This window comes from Aspergillus udagawae (assembly GCF_001078395.1).
Source record: "Aspergillus udagawae IFM 46973 DNA, scaffold_11, whole genome shotgun sequence".
Classification (NCBI taxonomy): domain Eukaryota; kingdom Fungi; phylum Ascomycota; class Eurotiomycetes; order Eurotiales; family Aspergillaceae; genus Aspergillus; species Aspergillus udagawae.
Window position 1 is genome coordinate 638539 of NW_025091274.1, and position 22055 is coordinate 660593.

General features: G+C 46.4%; 7 protein-coding genes across 7 annotated transcripts; 6 read left to right on the plus strand and 1 right to left on the minus strand.

The window, feature by feature from the left end:
* Positions 1–15: 15 nt before the first annotated feature.
* Positions 16–1530, minus strand: Aud_002284 (aldehyde dehydrogenase family protein; the record flags this gene model as incomplete). Its single annotated transcript, XM_043296284.1, has 3 exons — positions 16–642; positions 689–1468; positions 1513–1530. 3 exons carry the CDS (start codon positions 1528–1530, stop codon positions 16–18), a joined length of 1425 nt encoding a protein of 474 aa, XP_043152219.1.
* Positions 1531–2409: 879 nt separating this feature from the next.
* Aud_002285 (uncharacterized protein) lies at positions 2410–5177 on the plus strand (the record flags this gene model as incomplete). The annotated part of the gene is made up of 9 exons (XM_043296285.1): positions 2410–2823; positions 2877–3191; positions 3243–3330; positions 3375–3678; positions 3728–3874; positions 3917–4025; positions 4266–4637; positions 4696–5019; positions 5076–5177. The coding sequence occupies 9 exons, from the start codon at positions 2410–2412 to the stop codon at positions 5175–5177; spliced, it is 2175 nt and encodes a 724-aa protein (XP_043152220.1).
* A 676-nt stretch (positions 5178–5853) lies between these two features.
* On the plus strand, positions 5854–7110 carry Aud_002286 (uncharacterized protein; the record flags this gene model as incomplete). The annotated part of the gene is made up of 5 exons (XM_043296286.1): positions 5854–6168; positions 6245–6370; positions 6419–6500; positions 6552–6661; positions 6712–7110. 5 exons carry the CDS (start codon positions 5854–5856, stop codon positions 7108–7110), a joined length of 1032 nt encoding a protein of 343 aa, XP_043152221.1.
* A 924-nt stretch (positions 7111–8034) lies between these two features.
* On the plus strand, positions 8035–9039 carry Aud_002287 (NAD-dependent epimerase/dehydratase family protein; the record flags this gene model as incomplete). Its single annotated transcript, XM_043296287.1, has 1 exon — positions 8035–9039. One exon carries the CDS (start codon positions 8035–8037, stop codon positions 9037–9039), a length of 1005 nt encoding a protein of 334 aa, XP_043152222.1.
* Positions 9040–9636: 597 nt separating this feature from the next.
* On the plus strand, positions 9637–10053 carry Aud_002288 (uncharacterized protein; the record flags this gene model as incomplete). Its single annotated transcript, XM_043296288.1, has 1 exon — positions 9637–10053. One exon carries the CDS (start codon positions 9637–9639, stop codon positions 10051–10053), a length of 417 nt encoding a protein of 138 aa, XP_043152223.1.
* Positions 10054–12726: 2673 nt separating this feature from the next.
* Positions 12727–13206, plus strand: Aud_002289 (aegerolysin family protein; the record flags this gene model as incomplete). Its single annotated transcript, XM_043296289.1, has 2 exons — positions 12727–12818; positions 12876–13206. 2 exons carry the CDS (start codon positions 12727–12729, stop codon positions 13204–13206), a joined length of 423 nt encoding a protein of 140 aa, XP_043152224.1.
* A 7393-nt stretch (positions 13207–20599) lies between these two features.
* Aud_002290 (Rieske (2Fe-2S) protein) lies at positions 20600–21165 on the plus strand (the record flags this gene model as incomplete). The annotated part of the gene is made up of 2 exons (XM_043296290.1): positions 20600–20860; positions 20908–21165. The coding sequence occupies 2 exons, from the start codon at positions 20600–20602 to the stop codon at positions 21163–21165; spliced, it is 519 nt and encodes a 172-aa protein (XP_043152225.1).
* Between the last annotated feature and the right edge of the window lie 890 nt (positions 21166–22055).

Genomic DNA, 22055 nt, shown 5'->3' on the forward strand with positions numbered 1-22055 from the left:
ACTGGCATAACTAGGCTAAAGACTTGGCTTCACCCACAGGGTCTGGGAGTTACAATACGCTGTCAACCCGTTCAGCCCCCATTCCGTGCCAATCCCACTGGACTTGTGTCCTCCAAACGGCGCCTTGGGCGACACGTCAAAGTGTGAGTTGATCCACACGCTCCCCGACTCGAGCTGATCGGCTATCCGTCGAGCGCGGGTCATATCCTTGCTCCATACCGATGCTCCGAGCCCCATTTCGGTGGCATTCGCCCGCGCAATGACATCGTCCTCATCCGACCACCTGAGCATTGGGAGGATCGGCGCAAACGGCTCTTCCTGCACGACCCGGGCCGACTCGGGAGGGTTATCGACGATGGTCGGGGGGACGAAGTAGCCTGCCGAGTCCTGGATGGTTCCGCCGAGGGCGGTGGTGAGACCTTCTGCAGACAAGCTCTCGACGAGATCCTTGGCTTTGCCATACTGCATGCCGTTCTGCACGGGGCCGAAGAAGACATCAGGCTCGGTGCCGTCGCCGACCTTGAGCGATCCCACAAACGCCACGAGCTTCTCCCGGAACTCGTCGTAGATCTTCTCGTGCACGTACAGCCGCTTGACCATCATGCAGATCTGGCTCGAGCAGAGAAAGGAGAGGATCCCAATCTGCAACGTCAGTAGCTCGTAACATTTAGAAACAGAGGCAAAATACCTTTGGAATGACCGCATCGATATTGACATCGTCACAGATGATGGCCGGGTCGTTCCCGCCCAGCTCCAGTGTCACCCGCTTCAGGGTCTTCGCACAACTCGCCATGACGCGCTTCCCCGTGAGCGTCGAGCCGGTGAAACTGATCTTGTCGATGCCCGGGTGCTCCGTGATCATAGGTCCCAGGTCATCGCCCCCACTCAATGCCTGCACCACACCGGGCGGGAAGCACTGCGCCGCCAGCTCGGCGAGCTTCAGGCCGCAGTACGGCGTAAACGGGGAAGGTTTGACGATCACGGTGTTCCCCGTGTAAACGGCGGGGACGATCTTGCCGACGGCCAGCAGGACGGGGAAGTTCCACGGCACGATGGCCCCGCAGACACCGAGGGGCGTGTACCGCTGGATGATGGTGTGTTCGTCCGTGTCTTCGATGACCGTTTCGGGGATCTCGATTGTGGGGATTGTTCGAGTCCACTGCACGGCCATTCCGACCTCAACGGTGGACTGGCTGAGCGGCTTTCCTTGCTCCTGCGTCATGAGCCGAGCCAGAGCGTCCTTGTTTGCTTCGATCTTGTCGGCGAAGGCGTTGAGGGCGGTGCGACGCTCGTCAAACGAGGTCTTGGACCATGTTCGGAATGCTCGGCGAGCGGCATCAACGGCTCGATCGAGATCTTCTTGTGTCGAAACGGGGACCTCGGGGTTGGGTTGTCTATTCGCAGGGTTAATGCCGTGACGGGTTTGCGCGGTGGTCGTCAACTCATTGTTGATGACATTGTGGAACGTCTGGACTTGTTAGACAACAGTGACCGAGGGGTGGGAATGAATACCGTAATGTCCAATGACATGATGATGAATTGGTGCGTTGACGGAGTAGTGAATAAATTGGAAGGGAGATACTATTCACTGGCAGAGAAGATGAGCCTTAAGTACGTGGCTCAGGCAGTCCTTCTCTTAGACCGTCATCATCATGCAACGAGTTCCCAGGCTGGTTAGTATTAGGTATTCCATAAACTTTTGGTCTTATTCCAGCCACTGTCGCACCAACTCTGGTAGTCCAGCGATAGTGTCGAGCTCTTTGGTGTTTGGACCTGTGATACTGTGCGGGGAAATCCAATCGGTGTTGAGGCCGGCAATCCGACCAGCTACGGATATCAAGGACGGGAGTTATTCTCCCTCGAAGAATTCGAATACTGGGTTTCTCAAATCATGATTGTGATGTATTGAACGCGATGAGGAGGTTGAGCTGCAAAAAAGCAGTTGTGTGCTGCCTTAGCCTGCGAGACGGCTGAATGTGTTATCAGTGAAGATGTTGAAGGTATGGTTGACGACAATACGGTGCGTTCTTAGTTACATTCTTTGACTAGGGCACCGTACATACATCGTACGATCTGGTCCAATTTATATACGTCAGACAGCGACCGACGTCTCTTAAACACGCGGCGTGTCTGACGGAGATCGATAGTCGAAAGAATGATATCAGCTTGCGGGGTTTCTCCGTCAGCAGTCAGTCAGTATCCAAACTAAACTCTCCTTTGATCAATCTTCATGCATACAGCCATGAGCTAAAATCTGACGTGATCTTTTAAAAGCTCCATGCCGCCTGTTAATACATGAGGGGTAGGCGGGGCTGGTCTAGTTTCGTACGATATGAGTAAACATCTATCGTGGCATGAGACCCGGCTCTTCAAACGGTAGACGGTCAACTCATACATCCAACTGCAAACATGGTTGACTTCAACCTTTCCAACTCCGAACAGCAAACAAGAGCAGCAGCGCGCAGCTTCGCCGCTGCCCACTTAGCTGGCGCTCAAGCAATATATTCAGACCTCGCAACACCCGAAGAGCGATTTCAAAGTCTCCGACCCATCTATGCGGCCGCGGTCAAGGCCAATCTCATCAAGGCCCAGGTGCCGGCGCAGATCGGGGGCAGCAGTACTAATTTGGTTGAGGCTGCTATCTTAGTAGAGGAGTTCTACGCCGTCGAAGCATCCGCTTCATTAACCATTTTCGGAACCGGACTGGGCTTGACTCCGGTCGCGCTGGCTTATCGGCCTTCCATTCAGAAATTTCTGGATCCCTTCCTTGCAAGCGAGGGGGCACCGCTTGCTTCGTTGGTGTTTTCGGAGCCGGCTGGCGTAGTATGCTTTCTCCCCTCTTTCGGGTTCTTACATGTTTATGCTGATCACTTTAGGCAAATTGGCTGGAACCTGGAGCGCCTGGATTGCAAACAACAGCACGCCGGGAGGGAGACGAGTGGGTTCTGAACGGTGAAAAGATATGGGCTACCAACTCCGCAGGCTGGGACTTTCGAGGCGCCGATCTGAGTTGTGTGGTGTGTCGATGCGTTGATGAGGACGTGGTTGCGCAGGCTTCATGTCCTCAGGACCTCATCATGATTCTGCTGGTTACTCGGGAGAATATCCACAGAAACGGACCGGACAGCTTCCAGGTCATCAAGCATGTTGAGACGGCGGGACACAAGGCCACCTCAGGTCCTCATATCAAGGTAGGTTGTGGATTTCTTTCCTCCAGATTACAAATGACGCTGAAAAGATAGTACACAAACCTCCGAGTCCCAGTCGAAAACGTCCTCTGCGCGCCAGGCGCCGGTGCTCCCATCGTGCTACACTCCTTTGAGATCTCGGGTTGGTGTTATCCACCCCAAGGCAGAGCCAGCTGACATCCACAGCAATGCTCGTAGGAGCAATGGGCGTCGGGGTCCAACGAGCCGCATTCGATGCGGCCCTGGCATTCTCTCACGATTCACGCGGGGGCACCGTCCCCATCGCTCAACGTCAATCCGTCGCGGACCTCCTGATCAACATCAAAATGCGAACAGAGACATCGCGGTACCTGACGTGGAAAGCAGCACACTGTTTGACGTCGGGTCCTGGCGAGCATACGCAGCGGCGGGAGCACGCACTGCTGGCCAAGGTACATTGTTCCGATGCAGCGGTGCAGTCGTGTCTAGACGCGATCAACGCGGTGGGGGTGTACGTATTACAATCTTGATGTTGTCTGCACAAACTAACGCAGTCGAAGCTCTGCGTATAACCTTGAAACGCCGTTTGCTTCCCTCCTCGCTACTGCGCTTGTCCTGCCTATTTTTGACGGAGGGAATGTGGGGATCCGCAGACGGGCACTGCAGGATTTGTTCCTTGAAGAAGGATATCAGCCGTGGGGAACGACGTTTGGATTCGATAACTAGTAGATATGTCCGACACTGGCTAGATGCATTCGGTGTCAGGATCTCATTGCCGGGGAGATGCAGGCTACTTATGGCGTCTTCGCTGGTGTCTTCGTGTCTTTCGCCGTCTTAGTGCGCCGCAGCCATGGCCATGTGCGGCCATTTAGCAACATATTCTAAAATGAAACGCTTCAGTGCAACCAAGCAATAGTCAATCATCTCGCTACAAGCAAGTATACTGACTTGTCCGTCCCTCCGTCACGATGACTTCATCCCTCTTCTGGCCTTCCCGGGTGACAACCCCTTGTACCATTGATTATCCTTCTCCAGGCCAGTGTATGCCTTTGTACACTCAGGCAAAATGAGTAGTGTCCAAAATAACAGACCAACAAGGCGTTTTCGGGAAGCCTTGAAGCAAGGTACGTCCACGCCGTCCCCTGGCTGGAATCCCTAACGCAGATCCTATGGCGATGCCTCATCGGACCCGGCGTCTTTGATGGGATCTCAACACGCGTTGCAAGCCAGATAGGATTCGACTCTCTGTACCTGGCCGGCAGCGGGGCGACGGGCTTGTACTGCGCCGAACCCAACCTCTTTGCCATGACCCAGGCAGAGTTCTTCGAGCTAGGGCGCATGGTCGCGCTGCACACAGAGATACCTGTCATTGCCGATGCGGATACAGGTTTTGGCGGACCGCTGAATATCTCTCGCACCGTGAGACTGTATGAGCACGCGGGAATCGCGGGGCTCCACATTGAAGGCCAGGTATGATAGGTCCCTTACCTCTCATGCACGTTGTCCGTATTGACAGCAATCACTTCAGGTCTTTCCCAAGCGGTGTGGCCAGCTACAAGGCAAAGACGTCGTGGACTTGGAAGTCTTCATTGAGCGCGTTCGCAGCGCAGTCGAGGAACGCCAGGATCCGGACTTTGTCATCATCGCGCGAACGGATGCACGGCAAGCCAAGAAGTTTGGCGGTCCAAACGCCGGATCGGAGGCCTTCGATGCAGATATCAAGCGGCTCAAGGCTGCTGCAGCTGCAGGGGCCGATATGGTCTTCATGGAATCCCCGCGCACCGAGGAGGAGTGTCGGACCTTGGTCAAGGAGATGGGAGTTGTACCCATTCTGATCAATGTTCTTCCCAATGTGAGACAGTCTCAATCGAGAATACATAGCGGGGTGTGCTGACAGGCGGCATGTAGGGTCTCACGCCCGACTTGAAGCCAGAAGAGTGCAATCGGCTGGGCTTTCGGGCTGCGATCTACCCGTGTACTGGATTTATTCCAGCGATGCTGGCCATGTAACGGTCGTATGGCGCTCTGAAAGCCACGGGTACGGATCTTGAAGCGTGCGAGGGGCGTACGATCAAGGATTTCTTCGATCAGGTCGGGTTGGGCGAGGCGTGGGAGTCTGATGCTAGAATTAGCGATTTTAGTGAGAAGCAAAATGGAGGGAAAGGGGCTCAGGAGGAAAGTTGATGGTCATCCCATTTATCTCCTTCCTTTGGTAACAGATATCAAGTTTTGTGGCAGAATTAGACATCATTTCTTTTACAGCAGGACTGGTACGTCAAGGTCAACGGCTGTCTTTTCTTCTCGAGCATATCGACGGCATAGTTAACTTCAAGTCCTAACGGGAATCTCTGTACCTTCAGTGCAATGACCAATGGAATTGCCGCAGTTGCAAGAACAGTGACGGTGATGACGGCACTCACTGTTCTTCGGTCGAGTAGAGCGTCGGCCACTGACAAATTCGGAGGAATAGAAAGTCTCCGGTGCTGCCCGCAACTATTATCAATCCTTAGCAATCCTCGATTTCTCCTTCGTCAATGAGTAATCGGCTCTATCACAGAGGATATAAGTTCACGGCAGTCTGGCCAAGATACTCAACGAATACTTCAATATTCCTCAATTTGCGAGTTATCTTCGAGCCATCACCTGTCACCAGTGATTGTACAAGTCCGTCAATTATCCCCCGGTCATGGAATACAACATTCTTATCACTGGTGGGTCAGGCTACCTGGGAGGCACACTTTTGAACCAGTTGAAGAGCGCAGAGCTTCCCAAATACAACAAACTGTTTGCATTCGTGCGAACAGTCGCCCAGGCCAAGGCTGTAAAGCAGTACTCCGCCGAACCCCTGCAGTTTGATATGCAGGACGAGGCCAGCGTGCGCGACAGCATCTTGCAAAACAGAATAAACATTGTCTTTTTTCTGGTCGACGCAATCAGCTCGAGCTGTCAAGAGTTCTTTATCCAGGCGTTGGCGGAACTGAGCAAGACAACTGGGCAGGATGTGCATTTTCTTCATGCAAGTCCTCATTCTTTGCTCCTGGTATTTCCCCCCTGCTGACTCCTTTTGCGAGGTCTAGACCAGTGGAGCGAAGGCGTTCTCCAACCATGCCGGAGCCCCAGTTGATCATCTCCTTTTCGACGATGACCCCAACATATACGAGATGCAGAAATCTCAGCGGTCCACGCTCCCGATCATGCAACAGGTTAGTCGGACAGTTTATCATCTGTTTCTCAATCTCATCACGTCTTAGGGCGTGGAAACAAACAGTCGGATCATAGAGCTGAGCGAGTCTCTCGGTGTGAAAAGTTACATATTCGCCCCCTGCGTGGTTTGTAAGTTACTGCGCTTTACAATGCAGAGCTAGGAACTGAGCATCAGCACAGATGGTAAAGGAGAAGGATTCGGGAACAAGATATCGATTCAAACAGCTGCTATTGTGAGAGCAGCCAAGGCAACTGGAAGAGTATACAATCTGAATGAAAGAGACGATTGGGTGAGTAATCTCCCACGCAATAACATCCAAATCTAATCTCCCAGTGATAGGCTTGGCCGGTCTGCCATTTGCTTGACAACACCATGTTGTACGTCGAGATACTGCGAAAGATACTGTCATCGGACGATATCCCCCATGGTCGAAATGGTTACTACCTTCCGTCAAGTGGCCGGGTTGCATGGAAAGACGTTTACGCATCCATTGCCGCTGCACTTTTCAAGAGAGGCCTCCTCAAGGATAGTGCTGTCCATCCGGCCGACGATGATATTCTGGCTGCTATGGCTGCCGCGCTCGGCTCACCGAAAGAAATGGTGGCGGTCCAAGTGAGTGGAGAGTACGTGAATTCCTTTCTCAGGTCCAAAGGCAACAAGAGTAACTTTTCCGAGCAGAAGCCTTTTGACAGCAAAAAATGGCCTCAGAATTGGCTGGAAGCCTTTGTTCCCTCCTGAGCATATTCTCGGTGCACTCGATCAAGAAATCGATCTTATTCTTTCAGATGATGCTGAAGAGTCTCATGGAAGAACGCGCTGAGGATATCATCAATTAAGCGAACGAGCTTGGAATTGGCAATTGGCAGGGAACTTCATCCTCATGATGTGTATGTTATGGTCGCAAGGGATTGTGTGTTTGTAATCTTAAATCTTTTCCTTGGGTGTTCCCTTGCATACCACGCAAACTATACACTATACTACCGTTGTTAGAGAAATAGCTCATTGGAAAGCGCTTATTTCACCTATCTATATGTGATTCATTCCCTGCCTCTCAACCAAAGCGTAAATAGCACGAAGAGCTCAGTTAATATTTTAGTCACTTGATCAAGATATCCTTGTGGAAGCCCTGCCATTGCTCCCTTTATGCTTTTAATGAGGTTCTCCTTGAAAATGCTGTGGTGATTCTGGTTGATGTAACTAAGCAGTTTCTTTCATCTAACTAACATTTACATGTCCGACTCTATTGATGGAGTGCTCCCGACAATTTACGTAATGTGTGATGTCCGGTGGTAAGTGACGAGTTACAATACTTCCCAAGCCAAATTCAAACGGGCGATATACGGCTGATAACTAACTTTAACAAAAACTGTCAGATTCTTCCCAAGACGTATCGGTAAAGATATTAATATGAAGTTTCCTCTCAGGATATGGATATGGATGACGAATAAGCGATCCGAATAGCCGAAGCGACAGCAAGTATGAGTCACAGAAAATTATGGATCAGTTTCTTGTATGCAGGACCTACAATCACATGATTATTGATAACAAAATCTGGACGAAGTTTCATTCAATTTACTACCTGCAGCTTACTGACTCTGCGTCTGTCAGAAGACCAGCAATTGGAGCAACAGTTGTATATATATAACTCGTACGAGCATCCCAATGTCTTCATACGATGTCCTTGTCACCGGTTCGGCAGGCCACCTCGGCACTGCTCTCATGCTCTTTCTTCCTTCGCTGGGCTTCACACCTTTCGGCATTGATATCCTGCCCTCTTCCACCACCACACGTGTAGGATCTATTACGGATCGAGCTTTCATTAGCTCCATCTTAAAGTCCCAACCCATCAAGCACGTTTTGCACCCTGCAACATTGCACAAGCCACACATCTGCAGCCATGGTAACGAGGACTTTGTCTCGACGAATATTCTCGGAACGCTAGTCCTCCTCGAAGAGTCAGCCAAATACAGCCACCGGATCGAGAGCTTCATCTTCTTCAGCACGACCAGCACATTCGGCATGGCACTCAGTCCCAAGCCGGGATTCCCCGCTGCATGGATCGATGAAACCGTTGTCCCCCAACCCAAAAACATATACGGAGTGACAAAGGTCGCAGCAGAGGATCTGTGCGCGCTGGTTCAGAAGCAGAGCGGCATGCCGGTGCTAGTTCTCCGGACGAGCCGCTTTTTCCCCGAGGAGGACGACGATGAGGGGCGCCGCTCGGCCATGGACGATGAGAACTTGAAGGTTTTGGAGCTTGCTTATCGCAGATGCGATATTGAAGATATCGTGCGGGCGGCGGTCTGCGCGATGGAGAAAGCGAGAAATATTCGATGGGGAAAGTACATCATCAGCTCGCCTCCGCTCTTCAAGAATGATGCGCACACGCTCGACAGGCTTGACCGGAACCCGGCAGAGGTATTTAACGAGATGTGTCCGGGTTTAGGCGCCGTGTTTGAGAAAAAAGGGTGGAAGCATCTCCCGAGGATTGATCGGGTGTATGATTCGAGCAAGGCGATGAGGGAGCTGGGATGGGAGCCTCAGTATACGTTTGAGAAGACGGTGGAGAGGTTGGCAATGGGTAGAGAGTGGAGGAGCGAATTGACGGCGAAGGTAGGCAGGAAGGGATACCATGCTGTCAGCACCGGGGTTTATACAAAGCGATAGACAGGGCTCCACATCAGAAGTAGTAGAGGTCATCGCGATCATACAGCCTAGCCTCCCTTAGTCAAGTAGCTTTTCCAGCAAAAGGACGAACAATGATAGATTGGACTGAACCGCGTTCTTTTGCTGATTTGTGAGATTGCAGATGACATGGAGGGCCGGCGGATATGCAAGTCCAACACCACTCTTTAGCGGCCAGAAATGGGTATATTGAAATCATCCAAGCCCTGTTGAAAGCAGAAGTTTATGGTGGATCTAACACACTGTGCCTGAATACCAGCATTGTTTACTGTCAGATTGGTGGATGCGTGATCCGTTCCCAGTCTTTCTCATAGCCTTTTCGTGGTCTCTGGTACACTCCTCCCCCAAACCACAGACTGGACCTGTTTCCAGACTTTAGCATTTTAACCAAGATTCAAAGTAAGAATATCAAGCTTGGTGCCCTGGTAGGGCTGTCAATAGCTACGTCATCTGAGCCCGGAAATTGCCACCCCCCCGGCCAAACATTGGGGCCCACATATACATATACACTAGCGACATGCCAGCTTAGATGATTTAAATCAGGAATCTACCTGCCCGTCTCAAATGGCAGCTGTCAGTATGCCGAATATCAGCCTGTCTCGTGCAATATCTCCAAAGGGCTGGGTGCGGTTCGTCTCCTTGGGAACCTGCCCCCGTCCCAACGCTATACTCGCTCTTCCCTGGATTTCCCACAGAATCGGCGTGCAGACGCCGCAGAGTAATCGATGGCCCAGAGGGTTTCAGACTGGACAGATGCGAAATATACCTGACCCAAAAACAACAAAGAATGATGCAAAAATTCCGCAGCCGCCACCTGACAAAGAGTCACCGTCGGCTCGACCAGTAGCCGTGGACTCCGAAGGAAGAGAATACCACAGTCTCAAGGAATACAGGGAGGGCCCGAACCCGGAGAGCGGCGAGCTGGGTAAGGAGTATAATTCGGAAGATGTAAGAACTCATAACAAAGATGTGGACGAGAGGCATAAGAAGGATTGACGGCTAATATGCTCTATGTGGATGTACTACTGCAATTTTCTCCTCATGTATTATATTTGCCTTTGCTGTATAGACACATCTGTACTTATTACGCACAAAATTGAGTTGAGCTATTTGCTCTTACTGTGGTAATAGAGTCCTATTCGCGTAGCAGGGATGTCCAGTTGCTAGCTAAATCCTATGTTTCGATTTCGGCATAGAACGCTACAAGGAGAAGGATAACAAAACACATTTCCATTCCATTAACATCAATGTTTCCTTATACTACTTCTTTCTATTTCTGCAACGCGCCCAGAAAGCAGTAGCAGTCGCTTCTGTAGCATCTACAAACTATAGTCAGCTTAATCCTGCGCAATAAACAGCTGGTAACTTTCCAGCTAACATGACACACCGCTCCTGGTTACGATTGACTTATGTCGAAGAACCTCTTTTTACGAGGCAGTGATATATACTTACATTGAGATTGACATTTTGGGGCACCCTATATTTTGCGATGGTGTACCGGTATACAGACGTACCGCCAACGATGGCTCCAATTGCAAACGCAGCTAGGCTTATTTATCGTGTAATGTCAGCCAACAGGAGTAGAAAAGGATTCCGGGCTTGTGCCAACCCTCTGCTAAAGACACTGGATGTTCTCGTTGCAAACATAACTATGGGTATTCAAGATTCTGTCCTGTGCAAGTACAGAAGAGTATTGCCGAGTTATTGAAAATTCCAATCCTGGCGCATTAGCGATGAACGATGAGGTGGAGGAAGCTATATACTTGTGGAGGATGTGGCCTGACCCAGAGGCGAGATGCGATACAAACCAGAACTGTATATGGAACTACCATGGTTAGTAGCAGGCAATTTGGTTCCGCATTCTTTTATTATCAGGAAGCTTTCTGATCTCCGTGTGATCCAGAGGCCTGGTCTAACTCTAATACAAAGTCATGTGTCAATGCTCGCTTCAGAATACCCAGGTATGACGGAACGCAACAATGCATTTATTGATCGGGCCGGTTTGTACTGGTCACAAGACGCATAGAAACCAAATCAGCACAGTAGCCATTTACACAACTGTCGTTACTGCACCAGACGGGTTATATTGCCATGACGCTATATCCGGCCCGCAGGTCAGTATTTGCCTATGAGAGTAGCCAGCTATTTCGAGTCTAGAAATTTTACTCTGTCTGCAGCTTAAGATGGGAATGAAATGGGCAACCTATCCGCTCTTCTCCTTCATAATGGTGTGTTTATTGAAGGAGTCTGGGCATTTCTCAGGAGAATCTATAACACCATGATCAAGTTTCAAAGGCGTGAAGATGGAGAAAATAAGTCAGACGTGGACCATGAGGGATCCCTGCCTTTTGAACTGCAGTCTACAGTATGTACTACTCGCCAAGACTCGCCTACTAGTACCAGGGGAAAATAAGCCCAGGTACTAGTGAGTAGTGACTGTCTGTATGAATGCCCCAAAACTTTAATGATCTGATCAGCGCGAGGATAAGAGGCAAGTCGGTCCCACACGAGATATTACACACGGTCTCGTACTCACCAGCTTAATTCTGCTAAGTCAAGGCGGTATTTCTGTACCTGCTTCCCGTTATGAAGCGAAAGATCTCAGGGAGCTTCAGAGAATTTCATCCTTGCCTCAGTACCTAGTACCTAGGTACCATTGTCCCTGATTGTTCTCTCTGCATATGCCAGGTGTCCGACAGTCACCTTTTCGTTTCAAAGTTAAGCAGGGTGAAGATTGTTGGGTCCAGTATACTCGATGTTCCATTGTCCATCACACCTGTCACCAGTGAGCGTTCTTCTGGGAGCCATATGAATTGCCATATTCGAAGGGTGACTGAACTGTTGGAAGCCCATCTCTGGCAATGATACCAATTTTTGCCGCGTCCCGTTTGTACACCTTATCATCGAAGTCCATAAAAGCGACTATTTAATGAGAAGCAGAGAATTCCTGCCCCAGACTCGATGCAGGTCACATGACCCGTGAGGTTTCTGCGAAGGAGACGGAGATTTTTGATATACTTTCGTCGAATTCTGTCATGTATTATGGACGTTGCACTTCCTGCTTGTATCAAACATTTCAAGTAGGAAACAATCCGTGGTGGCTTTTTGTATGGTTAGACTCCTCAGCCGTCGATTCATTGACAGAGCTCTAGAACAAGGTTGAGTGCCACGAGTATTGAGTACATACCTAGAGAGCTTGCTTAGGGATGGTACTCTTAGCTAGATCCCAAACAAATTGAGAAGTCTTGTTTATCAGAGACCTCACTCATAATTCCATATTGTTGGGACCATGCCCCATCTGGGGATTGGTGGTCCTCTGCGGGGTACAATCTCGGCGTAACTATGACGCACAACAGGCGCTATTAAATGTTTTCAGCGCGAGTGCCACCCATGCGTCTGAACAATTTAGCCACTATTTTTCTGATTGGTATTGTCATAAGAAGTGGCAGCATCCATCGATCCTATAGATTGGGGGATGCGGACCCCGCACCGTACCATAAAAACAGAGGAAGACCTCCGTCATCGACTCCGCATCCATCCAATCCGTATATAGTGCTCATTCCCTTCCTGAGCACAATCAGTTCTCTTCTGAGCGTGTGAGATTTCCGTTGTATCGTAAATTGACTATTTGAAACACTGTGTCAATCAAGATCGACCAATCGAATCGATATGGCATCTGCAACAGGACAGCAGTTCCTCGAGATTGAAATTAAAGATGACACGAAGTATGACATTCGGGTCGAAAATGCTCATATAGATAGGTATTTACTTCTCAGTCTGCCTGAAAGTGACTTGCAGTTTGGTCTGACATCGCTTAGCGGCGAGTTTTATAATGAGGGTGATCAAAACGATACCCTAACAAACGACGACGTTGACGATATGGTTATTCGCCATAACGGTGGCTTGCGGCATATCTGTTCCTGCGGCGAAGAAAAAGGTTTCAAAGGGCTTCAAGGCACAATTGACCTCGTCGACGACGTAAAGAATGCCAAAATTTGCACTCTAGCATGGAATGCTCCTATGGAAGCCGGAAAAAAAAATATGTTCATGATGCGTGATCAAGACCCACGATACAATATCAATATTGGAAAGTGGAATGAATCTGGTATCATGGGCAAGGTTCCGGTTACCATCAGCAGCGAGGAGTAGGGTATCCCGGGGTTGTGTAGTAGGATGCTTTGTCCTGGGTCGCTTCTTTTTCGTACATACGAAACACATATATGGAGCTTTCAGACAATCGAGGCTCACCAATGTTAATACCCACGCCATATCCCGCTGGTTTCCAAACACCTACTATTTTATGTCAAGATATGATGTATCTTAATTTAATTCGCTGTTCTAGGACATCTTCTGATTAGATGCGCTGACTCAAAGGCTAAACTCCGTGCAAAAATAAGTTCTCCAATGGTACAGACCCTTCGCTTCCTTTGCTCCGAACCAGAAGACATCCCAAATAAAGACCACGGCGGCATGTGATATAGTCATTGATAGATAACATAGATTATCTAACCACTAATAATTGGATTTGCAGACCTCGGAAATGGAAAGACTGCGCTGCAACTATTGTACGAGGAAGCAAATTGTGAGCAGAGAGCAATACGTCACAAAAAGTCACGCCGAAAAGGCAATACAAAACGCTGGATTACCATATGTACGGCCATATCTCCTGACCCAGACGTTGGATCTCAAACCAAGTGAGACCCTCCGTAAGTCGCAGAGTCCAACCATTCCTGCAGAGATAGTTTGGTGCCTACATATATCTGGCTTCACCCAAAATCATGTTGGAGAATTGAGTTCCTATCTACCAAGCGCTTTTGTAGTTCTTCGAGTTCGTTACTTCTCAATCTGGCCCGGAATTGAAGATTCTCAATTCTTTGGAGACATCTTCGCAGAATAATCATCCTGTAGGCGTCTTTCCACTTTCCACGAAAAGATAGTCCTTGGCGCAACTGCATGCGATGTGGTTGCATGAGACTCTCAAGCACTATGAATCGATTCGCTAATTTCGACTGGCGAAAGCGTATACACCTCTTACTGTGTCTATAGAACATGGAGGTCCGTGCTAATATTGATCTCGATGAATAGGCTTTGCCATGCTGCTTTCTGAAGCCTCTGTGGTCCATCAATGCTGGCTTTGGATCACCCAGACTATAGAGGAAGGGCAATGGATCTTGGCGTGAGAGGATAATAATGGCTAGTCCTTTAGCGTGCCATGCCCTAATTGGATTATGAGCGCAGAAGTTATCAGTTCGGGAGGCATTTTGTAACTCAGAGATTCTTTTATACAAACAGGCCGGTCCAATTGATCCAGATAATCACGCTACTGCTGGTTTGGTAGATCACTCCACCTTGCGGATCGTCAGGAGATCTTGTGGCCTAGGCTTCGCTCGATACCTGTTTACCTTGGTTGTAAATAAACTCTACCGCCGGTTTCAAGGAACAAACCAAGTACATCTCATATTGACCTAATATTAACATCTCGCGTGTTGATCACCAGAGGCTCCAATTTCGGAGCTCAAAGGGTATGCACCTTGTTGCCATTAGTTTCTAGGAGCACTCGCAAAGAAGGATTGGATGCTAAACAATACCGTATAGTACATTATCATGTTCGAAAGTCTTCTGGAAGATCTTTCTCTCACCGTTATTTCTTACCGACCGCGGATTCACGTATTAACGGGAAATGATCATAGCCGCTGAAAACGACGCTCGTAGAGCCAGAGTATCCTTTGCATTGCCGAAATTGGCGAAAGTGACTCTCCTACATCATTGCGAATTTGGGCTTTTCATGGCTCAAGATGACTCTTGAAGATGAGGTAGTCGATTATTTCCGGGTGGAATGAAGATATGACTTTGCTGTAGAAGTCGTTTGATCATACCAGCATTCTGCCTGGAGCTTTAAGTATAGTCGAGATAACCCGCGTGAACAAGGGAAGTGTTTTCATTTCCATTTACTCAAAAGAGTGGGACAGTGACAAGTCTCATGATAATTTTGGAGATTCCAATCAAAGAGTTTAGGCAAGCATTATCCCCATGAAATTATGAGTAACGAGTGGAAGCAAGGATGGTCTGGGCCGCTAAGGAATGTCACATCATTCCTGGTTCGTTGGACCCTTTGACTTCAGGTACTCCTTCTACCTCGTCATTTCCTTTCAGACGGATAGCATCGGATATGATACACCCTCAATGTTTCCTGCCGCAAACCTGGACATAATTGAATGCAGCATATAGCATGCTCCGCAGGTCCATTCCTCGAATGGCTTCTGCATCTTGCGAATTCATTGAGACTACTAATCGGCGCTATCAATTTGAAGAATTGCTCCAAGAGAGACCGCACGTAGAACATCTCTGTTTGGCAAAGTTTGGACCATGAAGCCGGTTGGACTTATTTGAATCTCACTAAACAACTTATAGCGCGTCAGAAATTGGAACATCCACTGTTTATGAACCTGTGAGAATGAGGGAATTGCGCAAAGAGAAGACGTGTTCGTTCTCGTCGCCTCCCCGGATATCAAAATAGTCACGTGATACGATCTATCGCTCGTGACATGACACGGTGACTACAGGTCAGCCCACCACCCCCCCGGGGCCTCGGACCACCGGCGCCGATTTTCCGAATCACATGCTAACCATTTTAAAACAGCTCATCTCACCGGTCAGATGAGATAATTTTTTACTTTCCGTAAATATTCTGAAAGTTACCCTCCATACTTCCCCTAAACTAGTTCTTTCTCATCATCTTAAAAAACTAGTTTACAATGGCCTCATATGAATCTTTTCAGTACCTTGAGAATGATAGATCAATTATTAATGATCTTATTCCTAGTACCTTTTCTAATGATTCTTCTGAATCTGATGATAGTATATCAATATTATCAGATGACTTAGATGATCAAATTCTGCATGAACGCAATCTAGCTGACGATTCAAATCTTCTCGAGGTAAACCATATAAACTAGTTTATAGGAACTAGTTTACATATACTAACTAGTTCTAGAATACACAACCTACGGCTTTGACATCGTCCTTCCCAACTCCAATCTTGACACAGCAAATTGAATATGTTGATCATCTACCTGAATATCCTCAATCGCATATACAGGGCTATACTTATGTTGTACGATTGAATACCTCAAACCCTACGATTTCCGGACATAATCCTTTCACATCAGTAAGTCTTAACTAGTTTACAGATTAACTAGTTTTAATTAAACTAGTTCTAATACTACTACTAGATTCAATATTCCCACTCTACTGTTGGAACTCCGCGTCAAATATATTGTTCCTTTCTACGTTCATATGTTAGACGATATTATCTACGATGCTCAGGAATAAAGGCATGTGAATATATTCATCCTGAACTATTAACAATAGAACATACACATGCATCTGAACTAGTTTTCTCTCAAATTTCTGAAATTCGGCAACGGATTATGCAAAGAACAACTAGTTTATTTATTCATGAGACTGCCAGGTAAGTAGGTTCCTTATTAAATATATATTATTTTGATTATTCTAATAAGTATTAGTCTTTATCGCAGTATAATCAAACGTTTTAATTCACGAAATGCATGTCAAGAATCAACTACATCATGTCAACCAGTTTTCGCAAAATATCACTATCCTGTAAGTAACTAGTTCTAATAAAAACTAGTTTAATATACTAACTAGTTTAGGATGTTGCCGGTGTACAGCATTATTATATTGGATGCACAAATGCTTCACCTTCAACCTATCAAAAGCACTTTCATATGAATCTTGCAAATAAAGCATTCCAGCTTGATTTAGATCTTTTGAAAAGGCTGTTTGAAACAGGTGAGCATGATCATATTCATGAACCTTGTGGAGTCATCGAACAACTGAATAGCCGGCGGCCTCACTGTGGTAAGCCCTTAACTAGTTTATCTAATAACTAGTTCTTCACTAAACTAGTTAGGTGTTCCTCATATCCAGGGCCATGGAAAGATGAAGAGAAAAGATTGTAATGTGACATTTATAGTACTAGTTCCTACTAGTATTACTGAATGTCCATATGCAATATTTCTCTCTACTGGAATCCATTCACATCCTCCACCGCCGCCTAATAAACCGCCACAGCAAATAATGGATGAGATTCTTCATTTAATCAAAAGAATGCAGAATCCTGATCTGACACTTAGTAAGTTATGTAACTAGTTTTAAGATAAACTAGTTTATATATTAACTAGTTTAGGTTTATTCCTGCGGAGCCCTGCCTTAAAAGAGTTTTGCCTTAAGTATAATGGTCAGACTTTATCACAGATTCATCATAGTTTTGTGAATCAAGATAGATTCTCTGCTATTATTACTAAAGAGCGAGCTCTTTTATATCTAAAAGGTCGGAGTTTTAATGGGGTACTATATGAGCATACTCGCAACCCAAACTACCGGGTATGTAAAACTAGTTTATCCCCTAACTAGTTCTCTGCTAAACTAGTTTAAGAATTATGTCCGTGGAATCTACACTGATGATATTTGTACAATGATCATCTGTGGATTTAAGGAGCAAATCACACTTTTGAAGACATTAGATTCTTTTGAGATTGATATGTCTTTTAAAAGAGTTAAAGGAGACTTTAATGAGGTGATATTTGCAACATTCTTACCAGAGCATGGAAAAAGTAAGTCTAAACTAGTTTACTAGAAGCTGGATTCTAATATTTAACTAGTTTTCACACTTCTTCGTGTGTTTATGGATCAAGAGACTGCAGCAAGCTATCGATTATTATTTCATCGTGTTTTTCAATTGATCGATGAGGTCTGTGGTGCACCAGTCCAGTTTCATTATCTGCATCAAAGTGGATATAAAGCAATTATTGTTGATATGGATGGAAAGCAACTCTCAGGTAAGAACTAGTTCTCTTATAAACTAGTTTTATAGCTAACTAGTTCTAGGTCTTGGTCATTATCTCCAAGACATTGATCCTGAAGGTCGACCATGGACATGGCAATTACAAAATATTATTATTTTCTGCCGTGTTCATTTTATGCGAACTATCTCTAAGCTAGTTCCTCCTGGAGCTTCAGAGATAGATAGTCACTTTCATTCTGTTTGGCTTCGAATGACTAGTCTTTTATCTTGTCAATCACAGGATGAATTTCTTCGCCTCACTGAATTACTGCAAAGTAAGTTAACTAGTTTATCTGTTAACTAGTTCTATACTAAACTAGTTCTAGTTAATGAATCGCCTGACATTGCAAGATGGGCGAAACATAAGCAACATCCTGTGATTTCTGCTGGCTTGAATAAAAACTGCTCATTAATGAATTCTGAGTTTTTTAATAAGGTCAGAAATCATACAAATGCAGTAGAACAAAGCCACTATAAATCTTATTGGATGGGTATTTATGATTCACTACTTGGAGCAACTCTTGGGTATGTTTAAACTAGTTTCTATTAGAGACAGTTCTCTGATATATTCTATTACAATAGGTCAATGATAATTGATCAGCGAGATATTGATCAACTCTCTGCACGACAAATATATGGAATCCATCATTCTTGGAGAAGTGATGATATAGATACTCGATACTATGATCATATGGCTCGCGAAGGTATGTACAAACTAGTTATATCTAAACTAGTTATTGAACTAACGAGTTTCAGAGCGACGGAAAAGACGAAGAACTGAGCAAGAAAATAGAACTATTGATCATAATTCTATTCTTTTTGATGCTAGTTCTTCAGGCTTTATTCGAGCACGCTCAAGTTCTAGAGGAAGATCAACTTCTCGAGGAAGATCTAGAGGCCCTTTATCCCCTCAATCAGTATCAAGACGGTAAGAATTTTTCTTCAAAACTAGTTTAAATACTAACTAGTTTAGACGGTCAACTAGTTTACAGTCATCCCATTCATCCCAGCGGTAAGAAAACTTAATCTCTAGAACTAGTTTTTCTACTAATTTATTCTAGATCATTAAGTCTTCAGCAGATTGCTACCTCTAATCTTCATACCCAAAATCAGAACAGTTATACTGAGTCACGCCAAATCGATCTCCAAATACTTGAAGCAGAGATAAGAAAGGCTAAGATTGAGAAACAGAAATTAGAGCTAGAGTTAGAATTAGCTAGACTTAGGCAAACACAGATGTGATATATTGTTTTTACCTAAACTAGTTGTGTATAGAACTAGTTCTATGTATAACTAGTTTAGGTAAAAACTCTTGGCATATCACCAGTGTTGAATATATATATTACTAACTGCTAACTTAGTCTTRTCTAGAAAAGAAGGTAGAACTATATCCATTTAAACTAGTTCTATAGAATCCCAGCTATTTGTAAAATTTTGAAAATAAACTTTCTTTAACTAGTTTAGAACTTGCATAACTAGTTATATTCATAGAAAATCACTAATTTATGYAGYCTCYATCTYAGACTCCTRGCCTRATGGTTCCTCTTCATYAAACTCCCTGAATACCTYAYATACATCCCTGYGAGTTCCCTTGCAACATTCTAGAACTAGTTAGAGATATAAACTAGTTCTATTAGAAACTAGTTTACTTACCTTTTGACTTTTTATCCGCCTTACAGCGGTCACAAGGCACCTATATGTCATGATCTTTTGCAACGGCGCGCATCGCAGTCATGTTGACCTAAACTAGTTTAGTAAAAGCTAGTATTATATAAGAACTAGTACTCACAGTCCCATCACGCTTCAACGGAATGACTGGGCGGACCTTTGGTTTCGCAGCTTCGCGGGCATCATAGGCGGCAACTAGTTGAGTGTACCAGGCTAAACTAGTTAGTAATGCTAACTAGTTCTTCAAAGAACTAGTTCTTACTAATAGCAGCATCCTCATGACCTCATCAGCTTTCTTCGGGCGCCCTCCAGCATTTTCCTCAAACTCAGCGCCATGTTTTGCGACAAAGTGTTTCTTTAAGTTGTTCAGGTTCATGTATTTGGTCTAAACTAGTTAGCAGGAAGAATGTAAATATGGTAGAACTAGTTCATAACTTACGTTGACTTCGCAACCGCTAAAGCGGCAATACACTTCACCAACATAGAGATTGACATGGCCAGAGGTCTAAACTAGTTAGTAGGGATAACTAGTTCTATCCAGAACTAGTTCCACACTGTGAGAAAATCTCACTTCGGCCAGCTGGGAACTAGTTCTGCCATATATTTTCCACTCACTTCAACAACTGCGTCAGGAAGTTCGAGGTCAGGTTTTGGGATCTCAAGGTATCGCTGGTATGCTTCCTAATATGCAAATTAATACTGATTAACTAGTTCTGGAGGAGAAAACTGACATTACCACGGACACGAGCCATGGTGGAGGTGTGGTAGAAGTAAGATGTAGTGTTGTGTCGGTAAGGTAATGTACTGAGCTCACCCGACCGGCGGTGGGGTGAGATCACATGATCGCGGATAATCGGCGCCGGTGGTCCGAGATTCCGGGGGGGTGGTGGCCTGACCTGCGTTCTGACATGACACGGTGGTGGAAGATCACGTGCTCAGGCAGTCTCATCTGGCGATGCCGAATTCCCCCAATTTGTGAGAGAAACCGCCAGATCGCTTACACCAGCGATGAACCCTTTTAGAGCTCCATCTCGACTAGATGGAGCTTGGCACAAGGTCGGCCTTGCATCAGCATTTCCGGACCTCGATATCGACTATGATGGCCGTCGTATCGCAGCGAAGTGCAAAGCTTTCCGGATCCCGAACTCCAATACAAACGGGCCTCAAGAGGCTAAGTGTCCGGTCGAAGCGGATATTGACCTACCAGGCGACTTGAAAGATCAGGTCCTTGTGTTTCAGTATAAAGGAAAATTTCATGCAATTGATCACGTGAGTGAGATGAAGACGGATATGTTGAATCACGCTGACCCTTCCAGCAATGCCCTCACTCGTCGTTCCCACTGTCGCAGGGGAGCCTCTTTGACATTGAAGACTTTGGCGTCGTGCTCAGCGCCGGTATCACATGTCCCAAGCACGGCTGGTCCTTTGACCTCTTCTCTGGGCAGTCGGACCGTGGCAACTACAAGCTCAAGGTTTGGGAGGTGCAGCTGCGTGGCCCTCCCACATCGACCGATGGGGCTTCTGAGGCTACCAACAAGGAGGTTTGGGTGAGGCGGAAGCAACGAATCGGCTAGGTGAACAATTCAGAGCCGAGCAGGATTGACCTGAGCCTTCGTATCTCCTATTGGTCTCCCTCCTGCAATCGGCTTGACATGAATAGCAACGTAGTCGCAGAAAAAGGACTGCTTTGCCTGTGATTTGCGCTTGAGTTCTTCAGGGCATCCTGCTGTGAAGAGCGCCTTGACTTTATTCATCCGCACCTATTGCCATATATTTACAGTGTTTGGCATCCTGCACAAATGAATGTCAGTCCGCATCACACCGTGCATGCCCCAAAAACTATGCTATTGTGTCAGTAGAGTAGGTCGTAGCGCCTGTCTACTCACAGGAAAACGGAGCGGATAGGCATGATGGAGGAATGAGGATATTCAAGCACCGACATATCTTAAGGACTCATGTAACGATATATATTATAGACAAGGATCTAAAAAGGAAATTTGACTCTTGAATCTTATTACTAGCTTTGGAGTAAAAGGAACCATCCTGCACAGATTTATTGTCAATCCAACGCCCTCGAATTGTCCAAGTCGGTGTCGACTTGGATCTTGCTATTAAGGAACATAGAGACCAACCTTCGGGCGCAGGGGCCAAGACTGGGACAGGGGCATTCGTGGCCATAGGGCTGCTGCTAGGAGAGAAGCATTTGTTTTGGCATGATCTGGAGTCTTTCTTTTGGGCTTTGTTTTGAATATGCATCCATTATGATGGCCCTGGCAAAAGCGTTGGACCAACGGACTTTGACTGCTGGGATTATAAAGACGACCAGAAACTGGCCAATTCAAAACAAGGAATAGTTGCCGACAAGACGGACTTGTCCTTGAGGCAGTGTCAGTGCTTATGTTACTCTTCAGCTCCCCTAAAACTAGAATATGAGTCCAGTGATATTATAAGTATTTCCATTAAG